At 39.6% G+C, this 15,427-nt stretch overlaps 1 protein-coding gene across 2 annotated transcripts; it reads left to right on the top strand.

Moving 5' to 3' along the window:
* Positions 1-7,275: 7,275 nt before the first annotated feature.
* Positions 7,276-14,413, top strand: LOC116037707 (UDP-glucuronosyltransferase-like). 2 transcript variants are annotated; one of them, XR_004898022.1, is made up of 7 exons: positions 7,276-8,136; positions 9,422-9,553; positions 9,880-9,967; positions 10,107-10,326; positions 12,976-13,407; positions 13,442-13,464; positions 13,500-14,413. XR_004898022.1 is itself a non-coding variant. In XM_031281682.2 (5 exons), exons 1-5 carry the CDS (start codon positions 7,276-7,278, stop codon positions 13,256-13,258), a joined length of 1,584 nt encoding a protein of 527 aa, XP_031137542.1. In that variant the 3' UTR covers positions 13,259-14,413. The 2 variants fall into 2 exon arrangements, 1 of the variants encoding a protein (XP_031137542.1); XM_031281682.2 differs by having other exon boundaries at positions 12,976-14,413.
* The last annotated feature ends 1,014 nt before the right edge of the window (positions 14,414-15,427 follow it).

Genomic DNA, 15,427 nt, shown 5'->3' with positions numbered 1-15,427 from the left:
CCAAAACTAGCTAACTGACCCTAGAGAGCATACAACAACACTCCACTGCACCCTCCTGTAGTCAGCTGCAGTGTCATCAGAACAAAGTGGAGCATGGCTCAATCTAGAAAGTTGGTCATAATAAGGAGGTTGTCCAGTTTAAGACTCCCAGACACTACAGGGGCTGAAACACCTCATCCGCACAGGTGGCTTCTTAACATTTCTGTGTTAGGAAGTTCCTGTGTCTGGATGCCAGTGCAACATGAAAGTAGCATATTTCATGTTGTATATATAATTACATATCAACCCAAACACAGCCCTGTTTCCTGTCAGAGCCGTTACTCCTGGGGTTCTTTTGTGGAGACGAACTGAGCGAAAGGGTGGGAGTGGGTGGGAGGGGCACATGAGAACTGGAGTCCAGCCATGTAGTCAGCATGCACCATTTCCACCATTTGTGAAAAAACTCTACCCACACTCACACACAATCAGCTTCTTCTGTTGACTGCTGAAACTTGCTTTTGAATAACCGAGAGTTACGGAACCAATCCGTATCTCTCCCTGATGAAGTTTTGCATTCCAGACAAAATGAAGGAGCCACAAAAAGGTACCAGCAAAGAAGAAGACTCCTGTTCCTGAAATTTGGATTTTGAATACTTGTGGTCCTCCATGTTTCCTTCTTCAAACTTGCCGGGGCCGGGAAGCGACAGCAGCAGCAGCTGTGAGTCGAAAACGCGAAAGGCGGAGCAGTATGTCCCTTACCGGCTAACGTATTTCAAGATGGCGCATCATTATGGAGCGTCTACCCCAGTTCATGCAAGCGCAAATGTAAAATTCCAGGCTAATAGGAATACTTGAAATTGATGGTTGTGGTCAATATTCATGAAAAAGGACAAGTTAGTGAAGGGCAATACAGATTTTGATGATGAACAACTACAAACGTTACACACTGGGGCTTTAAGACTATCAGCTCCACACAACTCTCTCCGTATTTCTCAGTATGGCTACGTTCAGAAGATTGTGTCGCCCGGCGACTTTCGTGAGCAGAAACTCAAGTAAAGATAATATCCTTTTCTGAAGAGTCCATCCTGTTTTTTTAATCCTCCTTTGCTACTAGCAACTGTGTGGAGGAGGGGTGGGGGTGGTGCACGATCACGGAAGCCTTTTATCATGTGGACGTGCCGACAGTTTTATTGTCATTACTTAGAATTCCTCATGGGGGAGACAGAAACTACACACTACAGCTTTAAGCACAGTGGTGCTTTGAGCTAAATGTTAACATCAGAAATATGCAAACAATGACAATGACAATGCTAACCTTCTAAAGGTAAGCGGGTATAATGTGTACCATGATCACCTTAGTGTAGAGTTTTAACATGCTAACATTTTCTAATTAGCTATTAACACAAAGTGCTAGGGAGGCTCATGGGAATGTCATTAGGGCCCGAGCATGAAAGTGCAAGGCTCCCAACGGTGCCTATTGTTTTTGTAAGGATTATTATTTTTCTGAGTCCTTCGTCGCATTTTTGAGGGGGTTAGAATCCACGAAAACTCAAAAAGACTTGCACACATGTCACACCTGGTGAAAATTGCAAAGTTCTGTAGTGATTGGGCTTGTGCGTCGCCAGAGGGCTACATAGCGCCCCCTAACGAGTGCCATGATTCGGGGAAAAATGAGAAGTTAATATACCAAAATTTTGAGGGAACATAGGTCTCATCTTGAAGTCCATGTAGCATTTTTTTGAAATTTTTCCACCTTTTTTGGTGTTTATTTCTACCATTGATTACTTCGCTATATGTTTAAACATGTGTTGAGCTGTTTTAGCTGATATATTGTTTTAAATCAATCATAATTCAATTATTTTAATTAGTTAAGTTGCTCCACAATCTTTCCAAGTACCCACTGGCTACAGCAGAGATACCACTTGCTGGGGCATCACGGCAGGTGTTGCGTCAAAGACTGTTTCCCTGTAGATGTCTTTCCTGCTACTTGCGATCTAATTGGAGATGAACAGCCAATCAGAATTGACCTTTTGATTCTGCGATTGGTTGGTTTTATGGCACACTTGTAACGCTGTGAAAATCTGAGCGAGCGTGTCTAGAGTTGAGCGCGTAGAGAGAAGAGGTTGAGAGCGAGGGAGACATGACCGGAGCGCAGCAGCGTCTACCTGCGAGCAGAGAAAGACATGCAAATACATTTATTGTGCACGAAATAGGTTTTTGTTTACTCAAACTGAATTGTTTTTTGCGAGTGTACATTTCTGTTCAAAATGCAATGTAATGCGCTTGCAAAATATAGTTCTCTGTGCTCAAAACATACAATTACTCGCTCAGGAATGTGACACATATATAACACCATAGATATTCACCAGCTTTACTACACATATTGCTCTAATCATTGCGGACATATTTCCGATTTATCTTCATTAGCTCCGCCCAATCGGAAGGCGGCCATCTTTAATTTATGCATTTTTCATGTGTTTTACATTCCTTTCGAACTCCTCCTAGACAGTGATTCCGATCTTCACGAAACTTTGCAGGTACTATCTGTGGACCCTCATGACGAAAAGTAAAAATAATTGTTGAAAAAATGCGCAAGTTATAGCAACTTACTTATAGTGTATCTTGGCAACACTTGATCCGATTGCCCCGAAACTTGACAAAGTTCCTCATGGCCGATTTAGCATCTGTGCCAAATTTGGCGGCAATCGGCCATTAGATGGTGTTGTTTTAATGTTTTGAAATAATAAGGAAAATATCAATATATGGGAAACCTACTTTGTCTAAAGGCCTTTTTATGGTTCTGCACAGGCTCCACGCAGTGCTTTTGCCGTAGCCTACGTAAGTGGCCTGATGTTTATACTTGTGCGCTGGTTTGTGCGTTGAGCCGGCATGTGTGTGTGTGTGTGTGTGTGTGTGGGGAGTGGGTGATAGAGCGAGCGATTTGTATTTTTGAGGTGCACATTTTGAAAGCACACTTCCTGTCCTGTTTCTATCCAATATTAGTAGTTTCACTCAGGGAAAATGAGGTCAAAGATACAGGTGTCCTCTCCCTGAGGAAATTTTGAACTTGTGCAGCCACTTTGAATCATCCTGGGAAGAATTAAGAAATGATATTCATTCAGCAGTTTCCTGACCTCACTTTCCCTGAGTGAAACTACTAATATTGGATAGAAACAGGGCAGCAAGTGTGCTTTCAAAATGTGAACCTCAAAAATACAAATCAGTTAAAAAGATTACTGCTTTTTTAACTGTCAGTATCAAAGGAAGGTTAAATTCAACTGGGCAACTGGACTTGGTTAAGGTTCTTGAAGTTAATCACCCCCGGGCATCCCACCGGTACCCCTGACGTGCTGGGAGGGGCGAGGGCCCGTTCAATGCTGCTTGCAGCTTTAATTAGTTTTGTATTTGATCATAAACCGAAGCATTTGTAGTGATGGTGCTCGGGGGAAATCAGGAAATAACTAAAATTACTCTAATTTTCCCAGCGGGAAATATGAACGTCACATTATCACCAAATTTCATGCCAGATCCATCTAATAGTTTTCGAGACATTCCAGTTACAACCAAAAATGTGAACCTCATGGTGGCGCTACAGGGAAAGTCAGGGGATCACACAAGTCATTAGAATTCATTGTCTGGGGACTATGAATGTTTAAAATGTAATGGCAATCCAACTTATAGTTGCCGAAATGTTTCAGTTGTGGTGGACAGGCTTAAACAGGGCAAGTTTTAAGCGTGTTTTAGGCCTCTAAACATGCTCGAAATGTCATTAGAAGTGCCTACCCATGTGCAGTGATTCCTTCCGAGGGAACACAGCAAATTTGACTGGAATATTGGATTGTATGAGTTTGACAATCGACTAGTGTGGACTTGACCAGAAAACAGGAAAAAAACAGAGGTATGTGCACTGGCTGGATTAACACAACTTTTATGCATTTCTGTCACATCTACTGCAGTCAGATTCGCTGTGATCCCTCGGAAGGAATCACTGCACATGGGTAGGCACTATTTATGACATTTCGAGCATGTTTAGAGGCTTAAAACACGCTTAAAACTTGCCCTGTTTAAGCCTGTTGGGTGCTAACGCTAGCAGGAGGATAACACAGTGTAGGCAGCACCGATTGTTTTCGGTTTTTTTTGCTACTGCCAGCACTCCAAATTTACAAACAACAGAGCTACGTGTTGAAATTGACCGGAATTCTCCTTTAAGCTGTTTTTGGACTTACATTCGCCATGTGGCCAGATACACCACTCCAAATGAATGCTAAGGTTGTTCCATAACTGCTGGATGTGTTAGCTAACAAGTTTGCCATATCAAGCTGAAAAGTGAAGTGAGCCAGCGTTGTGCCCACATCTTGTTTCTGCTGCCCCAAAGGCCATTTCCCATCCCAAAAAACTTGGAAATCATCAGACCAGTAACTCTGCCTACATTTTAAACTTCCATTCATGTCAACTTCTCGCGTCATTAATATCCAGGAAACTCCAAGGTATGTACAGGTTTAGATAGATAAAAACACAGAGCTAAACCACAGAGATATACTGCCATGTTATAGATTACATACAGTATTTGTATAGAAGAAAAGGAGTGCCAAAACCTAAGAGACAGAAAGAGAAGAAAGGTCAAGGATTGTGCATGGTAAGTGTGCTTACCAGCTCCTCCTCCAACATTGTGCAAGAGCCTCATTTTCCCTGCATTCCAGGTTGTCTCAGGGGTCTCAAACTGGGCACTGGTTTCAGGTACAACAGCCAGGTTCAGACTGGTGATGATTGGAAATGCAAGTTCATGCAGTGGTGAAGCCTCTGGAGCCCTTTAAAAGTTGAAGCATGACTTTGAAAATATCAGCATGTTTAAAAAAAAAAAAAACTACCTTGCACTGAAAGTTTTAAGGCAAGTGTAGTTGTATACAATCACTGCGTGAAGTGGTCGTGCTTGTGGGAAATTTTGGTTTCAGAAAGTTAATTTTGACTTCAGAAAGGCTTTTAGACACTGTTCAACTATCCAACATTTACTACAGTTGACACCTTTAGACTATATCTACACTAACCAAGTTAAATCTAAAATCTACATTCCTTATATTTCAGTCGGCAAGAAAAAAAACTGTAAGAAGTGGGACAGACACGTCTGGCTACGTTCAGTTCTTTATTGCCTCTGAGCTTATGTCATCATTTTACAAAAGCTTAGTTTTCCCTATCCAGCGTTGGACTAGCTTTAGATTTAGCTTTTCTGGAGACTATTTTTGAAAATACTTTTTTTCAGTGTTAAAAACTGAGAAAAGAGGAAGTGTTTTCAAATATAGCCCGTTTTGTGTGGATGTAGTTTTAAAAGTAACAGTGTCTACTATAAGAATAGGTGGTCATTCATCTAAATCTGTAAAATAATCTGTGTTGCCCTTTGTTGAGAATTAACGTGTTTCAGAATCTCTGAAGAAGAAGAGGCTTTGGTCCAAATGAAGATTTAAGCAAAAGGTTTAATGAACAACATGATGAAAATGATAAGACAAAAAGCAAATGTTACACTGCAGCTGACAGTGGACTGATCTACGTTTCTCCCTGATGGAGTCACATAAAAACAGTCATGTAACTTGACAAAACAAAACAAAACAATAAAACAATAAAACACTGCCAGCAGTGGACTGCCAAACATGTCTCCCCTTCGGGAGACACATTCAAACAGTCCTTAACCATTGTGAAGTTTCCAAATTTATCCTAAGGGGCTGAGGGTGGTTCCTCAAATTAAATCCCTCCGTATTGGTCAGATGTCTTCAAAGGAAAAGGTGTTCCTAATCCATGTGTCTTGTGGCCACACCCGGCCACAGGATCTTACCAAGTCAATGTCAATTGTTTCCAAACTACAGGAATACTCATTCTTTGTCTGGCCCAACAGGGGATGGCTCGCAAAGTTGATTAAACAATAGGTCTCCTTGAGCTTCTACCTTTATGCTAAATAACAGACGTGACTTATTCAATTTTTTAGAAGCTAGGGTTGGGGTGAGGCAGTCGAATGCTGATTAGGCTTAATCAGCTTTGAAACAATCATTTTCAGCTCAGTTTCAGTGTCACTCACTCTCACAGCAGTTTGCATTAAATAAGTTACATTTTTGACCTAAAAGTATATTGCTCTAAAACATCACCAATGTTTTAACTTTTTTTTTAACTTCAACACCTTCCAGGTAGGTAGTTTACATTGTGTAGAAATAAAAATTAAAGCAGGAACAGCACATTCTACTCTACAATAAGGTCATTTGGTGTTGTATGTGTCATGGATCCATGAGGATCAACTTACTTTACTCCTGATATTCTTCTAATAACTATATTCTTGTTCTTCCTTAATTTGAATGAGCTAATAACATATTCAATTTCACCATAAGTGCAACAGTTACTCTCATAAAGAGTTTCCCAAGACCATGCAAGTTGTAACCGAGGGTAAAATTCCACACATTACATTGTTGGTCTGATGTAATTCCTCCAAAGAGGAGGGTGTTGGTTTCATATTACAACACACTACTACCAACTGCGCTTTGCACGCAATCTGTGTTTTTACAATGGTTGTAGGTAAAGGTTCGCGTGCGACTGGAGCGAGTGGGGGAAAAAAAGAGGTTAAAAAGAGCACACGCAATGATCCGCACGCATGTGTTTTTCCGGGGAGGAGAGACAGAGCAGCCTAAAGTAAACAAAGGACTTTGCACCAATCTGTAGGTAGTACAAGCTGCAAACATGCATAGCTACCATGACTTGCAAGTCCAGTGCTGGAGAAAACAGATAAATAAGAAGTAGAAAAAATTGCAATTAACATGATGAATAATAGAATAAAGAAAAATATTTTCACAACTGATATCCCAAAAGTCACTCAACTTATTTCTGTTAACATATTTCATTGGATAAACATACCATTTCTATAATGCTTAGTCTACACTACCTCACATTCCATAATAACAAAACGGCATTGCAACTTACAATATAAAAAGGTAAAAGTTGCATTATATTACTTGTAAATATGTTAAAAAGCAATCCACCAAAACATGACAGGAAAGACATGAAGTGAAAAGAAAATAAGCAAAGTCCCAAAAGAGAAAAGATAAGAGATTATCTGGAGACTAACTGAGTACTAGCCCAATCCCCATCTCATTCAGACTCAGTCTTCCTGTGGTTATAGAATAGCCCCCTCCTCCTACCTTCCTGCAGATTCTAAACAAAAGCTTGCTCCCTCACTCACACACGCAACACATAAAGCTACCATTTAACAACAGCTACCACTAGCTCTTACAACGAGCCAGCTTGCAGTACAGAGAAGAGGCAATGAGCGGCGGGGTGTGGTTTCCTGCACTGGGGCTGGTTGCCTGGCTGTGCTGCCTCAGGCTGGGGCCAGTTCAGGGGGAGAAGGTGCTGGTTGTGCCTATGGATGGAAGTCACTGGCTTAGCATGAAGATACTGGTGAAGGAGCTGAGCCACAGGGGCCATGAGGTTTTGGTGCTGGTGCCTGAATACAGCCTGTTGATGAATAGTTCAGACAGCTTCAAGACAGAGTTCTACCCAGTGTCCTTTACCAAAGCTGAACTGGATGGAAAACTAAACGAGCTTGCGGATGGAGTGTTCCTCAAGCCACCGGAATTCACAGATTTGTTTATCAATGTGCAGCGTCTGGTTAGCTTTACTTCATTGCAGGTCAAAGGCTGCGAGAGTTTGCTGAACAACCAGCCTCTTATGAGTCGACTGAAGGATGGGGGGTTCGATCTTGTACTCACAGACCCCTTCCTTCCCTGCGGCTCCATTCTGTCTCATGTCTTTTCTATTCCAGTGGTTTATTTCCTGAATGGACTTCCATGTGAGCTGCATGCAAAGGCTAGTCAGTGTCCCTCTCCTCCTTCCTACGTTCCTGTGGCCTATTCTGGTAATACAGACATCATGACCTTCCCACAGAGAGTCAAAAACATGTTGATGTATATTATGGAGTCCTACTTGTGCAGAATAATGTATGTCCACTTTGACGATCTGGTCAGCAATTATTTAGGAGACAACATGAACTACAAGGACCTTCTTAGTCAGGGCGCTATGTGGCTTCTCAGATATGACTTTGCTTTTCAAAGACCCAGACCTCTCATGCCAAACATGGTTTTAATTGGAGGTATCAATTGTGCAAAGAAAGCTCCTCTGCCAGCGGTGAGTATGTAAAGAATGTATGATCACATCTGGATTCACTTAAGGCAAATAGCATACACTGTCTTTGTGTTGAGACAGGCTAAAGACGTAGACAATGAAACAAAAACTACACTGAAAGCCAGAAAAATACACCAATCAATAGTTTTATATTGAATCATTTTATTGTATTGCAATGTATAATATGAGAGGGGTCGCTCATAGTGATGAACCAATGGAGAATTATTACTCAATACTGCATTTCTTTTAGATCAATGTTTCGGTTTCACAACCCACAGATTCTGCTCTCATTGTTTTTAAGCTATTGGTAAACTTTTTCAGCAAAAACACTGACAAAGTTAGCAGCTATGTTATGAAAGTAGTAGAAAGACTGATGTGTTAATAGGTAATTGTTTGCTTGTCCAAAATAACTTAATAAGGTGATCATATGTTAAATAAATGTGTTTTCAGCTAGTTGTAGATTTCTTGTGACATGGCCAGTTGGATATCTGTGTCCATGACTTAAGGACTGAAAACACTTGATTTGCTAAGCTTTTTTCTTGTGCATTATGCATTTAACCAGTCAATGCACACTACAATTAGGTTTTTTTTGTAAACTTACATAACATCATAAGTGGGAAAGATTCAGGGAATTTAGAATCTCTGCATTAGTGCTGCTTGCAAAAAAGGTTTCAGGAAACAGAACAGCGGTGTTAGAGTGTAGACAAGCGGCAATTTAGTATTTCTATTACATATGTTATACATTTTGGGGACCTGCGGAATTTTTCAATATTATACAACAAATATTAACTTTCAGTCATCATTTTATGTGGTACAACAAGGTACTTATACTTAAGAACTGGATATTGAGACAAACACGGGTGCTGAAAAGATTGTAAAGATTAACTGTTTATCATGATTTACCAACAATTGGCAAACTTGTGAAAGAACAGGTTTGTCTGCTGGAAGATTCAGTGTGTGAACTCTGAGCCAGGAAAAGCAGATTTGTGGACTATGGCCAGCATAATCTAAGTAAAGAAGTGAGGGGTCCTGTTGTGTTAACAGGAATCAAATAGATCAAATGGATTTCTGACATAAACACAAATAAGACTGTGTTTCTAACATTATTTAACTGGGTGGATCTCTGCTGAATGCAATGTTGATACAATTAATTCCATCTAGCTAATGCACTTTGCTCATTGCACACTACATCTAACTTTTTATTATGAGCATACTACAAAATAAGATTTTTTTTTTTTTTAAAACGTTTTTTCATTTCATTTTTGTTTCTTTTCCAACCTCTCTGCAGGACTTGGAGGAGTTTGTGGATGGCTCAGGGGATGACGGCTTTATTGTCTTTACTCTGGGCTCAATGGTGTCCAGCATGCCTGAGGAGAAGGCTAAACAGTTCTTTGATGCCTTTCGGCAAATTCCTCAAAGGGTAACAATAGCCATAACAGATTAAATTACTTCACTTAGATTCAATCCAATAACCTTTATCAGTTCATGCAACAACAAAAAACTCTGATTACTTGTTTGAATGTTATTTATCTCTTAAAACAAAACACAAGTTCCTAACTACACAAGCACTGCAAACATGTACACATTAGGCAGATATTTCCACACTCAGCATATACCTGCTAAAGCCCTAATCAGTTTGAACCATAGGTCCCCCGTTTTGCCTTGTTGTAAACATGCCACACTCTTATTACATGAAGAGTTTGCACATCACATGATAAAAATGAAGAGGTATTATTTCTGTTTCAGGTTCTGTGGAGATACACTGGAGCCCAACCTAAAGATGTACCCAAGAATGTGAGACTTTTGAAGTGGTTACCTCAGAATGATCTCTTAGGTGTGTATCATTTTATCCAGACAGAGTCATGTAATGAATCATATCATTCAAACGAATCAAAGTATGTTTTTAAAACATTACCTGCAATTGGTTTGTGGTGGACTGGACCTATAATTGTGGATGTTTTTGTGCTCTTCAGCCCATCCCAAAGCTAAAGTCTTAATGACTCACGGAGGTTCCCACGGTATCTATGAGGGTATCTGTAATGCTGTACCCATGTTGATGTTTCCACTGTTTGGGGACCAAGGGGACAATGTACATCGCATGGTGTCCCGCGGTGTTGCAGAGAAACTCGGAATGTATGATGTGACGACTGAAAACCTATTGGCTGCACTTAATAAAATCATCCATGACAAAAGGTAAGACAGGTGGATTATGTTATTTAAAGAGTCACTCAGTTATATGTGGAAAAGTAAAAAGTCAGAAAAGAAAACAAGTGCATTTTCCCTCCTCAAAAAACATTGACAAAGCCAATTTTTTAAGTATTTTAAATCCTGCATTGTTTTTATTATAATTAGCATTACTAGCTTTCAGTCTTCTTCTTCCTTGTATTTGCTGGTGCATATCTTGGCCCATTACCAGCACCTATAGATCAGTGCAAAACGGGGACCCACTGAAAAAACAACTACATAACGCTTCTAGAGGTCTAAAACTCTACAGGGAACCTTTAATCAGACGGCATTTAGAAAACCCAAGGAACTGACAAAAATGGAAGAAAAGAAATTTGACAAACATACTTAAATTATGTAAAGTATGTAAAATAATGTGTTTTAGTTCCAGTATTTGTAAAGCACCTGCACAACCATGGTCCACCCACACAGGCGTTTTCAATAATGTTGCCTGGGGCACGTTCAGCCCTGACAAAACGTAGCTAAGCGATTATTTAAACGTAAACGGCGGTGCGTAATGCCTTTTTATTGCCACAAATTTATACAAACAAACGTCAGAAATCTACCTTTTAAATAACTGCATACTTTTTTCACTACTGAACTGGATTGTATTAATGTATGCATGCTACACCCGAGATTGTCTTTCCCCGAAAAGGGCTCCCATAAATCAAGCAGCAATTACGACTCACATTTACGTTCATGGTGTCGGTGCCCTCTAGTGGCATCTCGTAATTATTATGGGAGCAAAAGAGGAAGTTAGGTGAAGAAGAATAAGAGTATTAGACAAATTCCATGTAAGGAGGAAGCTTGGGGTGGTAGATGGATCAAACAAACACAGGACTTAAACCGGTAGAATGGGGTTCATGTCCGGTTTGAAAATAAAAGTAAACGCAAGTTGTTGTTTTTTTCGTCACATCACTTGCGTAACTGGAAGGTAAGTAAGGTAACAGATGATTTTGCCCAAAACCCCAATCTTTTTTCTAAACTTAACTTAGTAGTGTTGGTGCCTAAAAATAACCAAGTAGTGTTTCTTTCTAAACGTAACCAAACTGCGACCGTATCGCAACGTTAACAACGTTTTTATAACCACGATTATTACGTTCTCTGGTTTAGTTATGAGGGTGGAAAACGCTCCTGTGGGTCGTATTTCCTGCCACTACTAGGGGCGCTAAGTTATGAAATGTTCCTGTGACTCTTATTCACCATATGGTGTGGAGGACTTGCTGCTGAAAACTAGGGTTGGGTATCGTTTGGGTTTTTTCCGATACCGGTGCTAAATCGATACTTTTAAAATGGTGCTGGTGCCTAACGGTGCCTGAACCAAAATATATATATTTATAATGTATATATTATAAAATATAAAAAAGCACAAAACGACAGTTGGTGACATTAAAGAACGGCTTGTTTATTGCTAAGGCCATATGATCAAAATTAAATTGTTTGATTAATAATGTAATAACAATAACTTATAACAATGACTTATTTCACCAGTAAATTGCTGGTAAACGACAAAAGCAAGCACCAGATGGGAAAAGGGTATTTTTCAATAAAAATGCACCACAAAGCTGGCAAGTTTCAAGTGAACTCTGTTACCCCTAATTATGCTAACGTTAAAGTGTGGTGATATTTGAGCCTTTTTAGTGGTATTAAATTGTGATTTAATTTGAGTGTCCCCATGCCCCGAATACTAGCATTTCAAGCTAACCAGCGGTCCGCGGTAGCCCCGTTAAAGCTCCAAACTCATTCGATTAGCATGAAAACATGTCCCAGAGAGCAACAGAGTGGGTACACAACAGTTAATAACCCCCAAGTTCGTTTTGCGCCGGAATTGTCCTTTAACGTAAGCTGTCAGAATTTTAACCATTGTGTTTAATCCAGCTACTAGCTAACGGTAACGTAACGTCCCGTGCAGCGATGCTTCTGAAAAAAAAAAAAAGTCAGGCACCGAAATGAGGAACCGAAATTTTCGTTCTTATTCGGTCTCGTTACTACCGTTTACGTCGGAACCGGTGCCCTATTGGCACCGCGTTTCGGTACCCAACCCTACTAAAAACACATGGACATTTTTGTAAATAAATAACTATTTTTGCACAATTTGAGTCACTTTCTGTGGTCAAGGTCCCTCCACTCTATAGATAACAAATCAATGGAGACTGCTTTGTCATCATTTGTCATTGTCATATGTGCAGAGGCTTTCTTCCTTTTTTACTAGTTTATTCTTAAACACATTTTATAATGCATGTAGCTTCACAAATACTTCCCTAAAATAATGACTCATAAAAATGTTTTTTTTTTTTTTTTTTTTATATGTATCCTACTCTTCAAATATACTTGATATATGCTAAGTCGTAGCTAATGCTATAACATCTGCTGCATTTATATTATGAACATTTATTTGTCAGGGTGCATTTAATAAGCTGTACCAATTTGTTATTACTGTTGCTGTTAGAAGGCAAGCTATCTTTATACTGACATTGTTTTGCATTTTATTTTATACATTTTATAGTGTAAAACGTTGTAAAAATGTAGTCCATGAGGATATACGATTAGACATTGTGATGATCGAAACTGAAGATCTTCCTATTAACTTTGTATTTTCAAAATCTGACTCCTTCCCAGTTACAAAGAGAAGATGGTGATGCTGTCTCAGATTCACCTGGACCGTCCTGTTCAGCCTTTGGACCTGGCTGTTTTCTGGACCGAGTTCGTCATAAGACACAAAGGAGCCGAACACTTAAGGGTAGCTGCACATCACTTGAACTGGATTCAGTACCATAGTCTGGATGTCATCGGATTTTTTGTCATCATTCTCCTAACTGTTGTGTGGGTGATACTCAAATGCTGCATGTTCTGCACCCTTAAGTGTTGCAGAAAGGGGACTTCAAAGAAAAAGCAACAGTAGTGTTTCTAATGCAACAGTCATAAGCTTTTATAAACTCTGTAATGAAGTAAATACTGGAGGTTGAAACACTGCAATGACATGTCACCCTAGTGTTATGTACGGGTGTGTGTGTGTGTGTGTGTGTGTGTCAATAATTGACTTTGAGCCACTCTCTGGAAAACAAACTGTAAAGCTAATAAAAAATTTTTTTTTTTACTTTGTCATGGATTTATTTTGTAAAACTTTTATAACAAGCTACAACAAATGTTTTAAATGTTTAAAAAAATAAATTTCTTTTAGTTGCTGTCCCTCACTGGTAACATTTCTCACATTCTCACATACAGCTCCTCAGGTAAAATTCAGGGTTGCAGTGCATGTGCGAAAGGGGCTGTAGTCTGCCAGTGAGCAGTAGTATTCAGGAATGTATCAGAGAGCACTCAAAGGCTGTTATTAGGGAAACAGATGGCTGTTCACTGTTATTTACTAAGTGATACTAAGGTTTGAACTTGTGACCTTTCAGTCAAAGTTGTATTTGGGACCCTCAGGCTGCTGTTAGTTTGCAGTCAACCAAAGCTATGTGGATGCACTATTTAACAGCCAATTATCTTACCCAAGAAGAATGTCAACTAGTCTTTATTTTTCTCCCTCTGACTTTGCCCACTAGCAAAAAAATAAAGCAGGGAAAGCTCTGTGGATATATCATAGCTTCAATTCAACCAGGAGCCGCTGTGGCCTGTCCAGAGAAGCCAAAAATGTGTTCAATTTGAGCAGAATCTTCAGCTTGGTCTGAAGATAAATTATGTCATCTTGGGTTCTACCTGGGCCGCGTTGAGTTTTATTAAATTTACCAGCACTCAGAGCAAGTTGTGTTCATTGACCTTAACTAGAAGAATCTCCCCAACATACTGTATGTTCAGACTGCATGCAGAGAAATGAAAAAATGTGTCCCCGAGTTTGTCATCACCCATAGCTGTTGAATGGATATAAAATAAATTCAGCTTGGGTATACATGGCACTGTTGGAGCAAAATATGTACAAATCAAGACAGAAATGAGGAAATTTGGCCTGAGGGTGGAGCCAGAACACAGGACACAATTGTGTCATTTATGGAAAATCTCACTTTGCTCGAAAACTGAATAATTATCATCCTGTGTGATACCTTGTCTTCAAATCTGGGTATTTTGCTTTCTTTCATTTTGTCTGACCTGTGCAGACAAATCCACAGTTAGCTCAAAATGAAATATAAGTAATATAATAATAGTAGTAGTAGTAGTAGTAGTAGTAGTAGTAGTAGTAGTACAAGTAATAAGTATTATTGTTTGTTTGTTTGTTTTTTCTTTCTTTCTTCAGGTGCAATCTTAGAGCCCACTGTATGCACAACTTGTTTTTTCTTCTTCAATATGACAACTGCAAATTGAAATTTAAACACTACTTTGCCACTGAGCAGTCTGTCGATAGTAGATAATAGTTCATGAAACAGTCCCAGACCCTAAAATATTAATCTGTGTCCTCTAACTGTTACACTGTACACAAACTCCATCGGTGACATTTCATTACTGCCCTTTTACTATTGCAACATCTTCTTTAGTTATTCTTTATTATTGTGGAAAATGCACATTAAAAAAGCTAACTAATAATAGGCAACTCAAAGTGCTGCAGTAGTCTCAGTTTGACTATTGCTCCCTCCTTACTAACTACTGAAGTCATCCCCACCAGCAGACTGGCATTTTACGGTCTGTGCTATAACCACGATACAGTGGCTGCAGCTTTTGTTGTGCCGTTTCCCTCTCTGCCGGCCTTGCAGAGGTTGGGGTCATGCTGGTGGAAAACCCTGGCACGTCTTCTTTATATTATGGGCGCTGTTTATAAGTGTAAACTTATAGAATTTGCTTGTACAAACTGCACAAGTGGCCACTGAAATGACTGTATCTGTATATGCTCAAATTTTCCTTTTCATCATTTCACTTTCATAAATGCAATCAATCAATTTATTAACTCAAAATAGAGCAGAGAAAGGGGAGGTAACCTTTCCCCTTATGTCATAAGGGGAAGATTCCAGATCGGCCCATCTGAGCTTTCATTTTCTCAAAGGCAGAGCAGGATAGCCAGGGCTCGGTTTACACCTAAAATATAAAAAACCTCAAAGTGAAGTTTTCATGCCATGGGACCTTTAAACCACATAATTTGATA

This window comes from Sander lucioperca, chromosome 8, assembly GCF_008315115.2.
Source record: "Sander lucioperca isolate FBNREF2018 chromosome 8, SLUC_FBN_1.2, whole genome shotgun sequence".
NCBI lineage: Eukaryota > Metazoa > Chordata > Actinopteri > Perciformes > Percidae > Sander > Sander lucioperca.
This window is presented reverse-complemented; position numbering and strand designations above follow the sequence as displayed.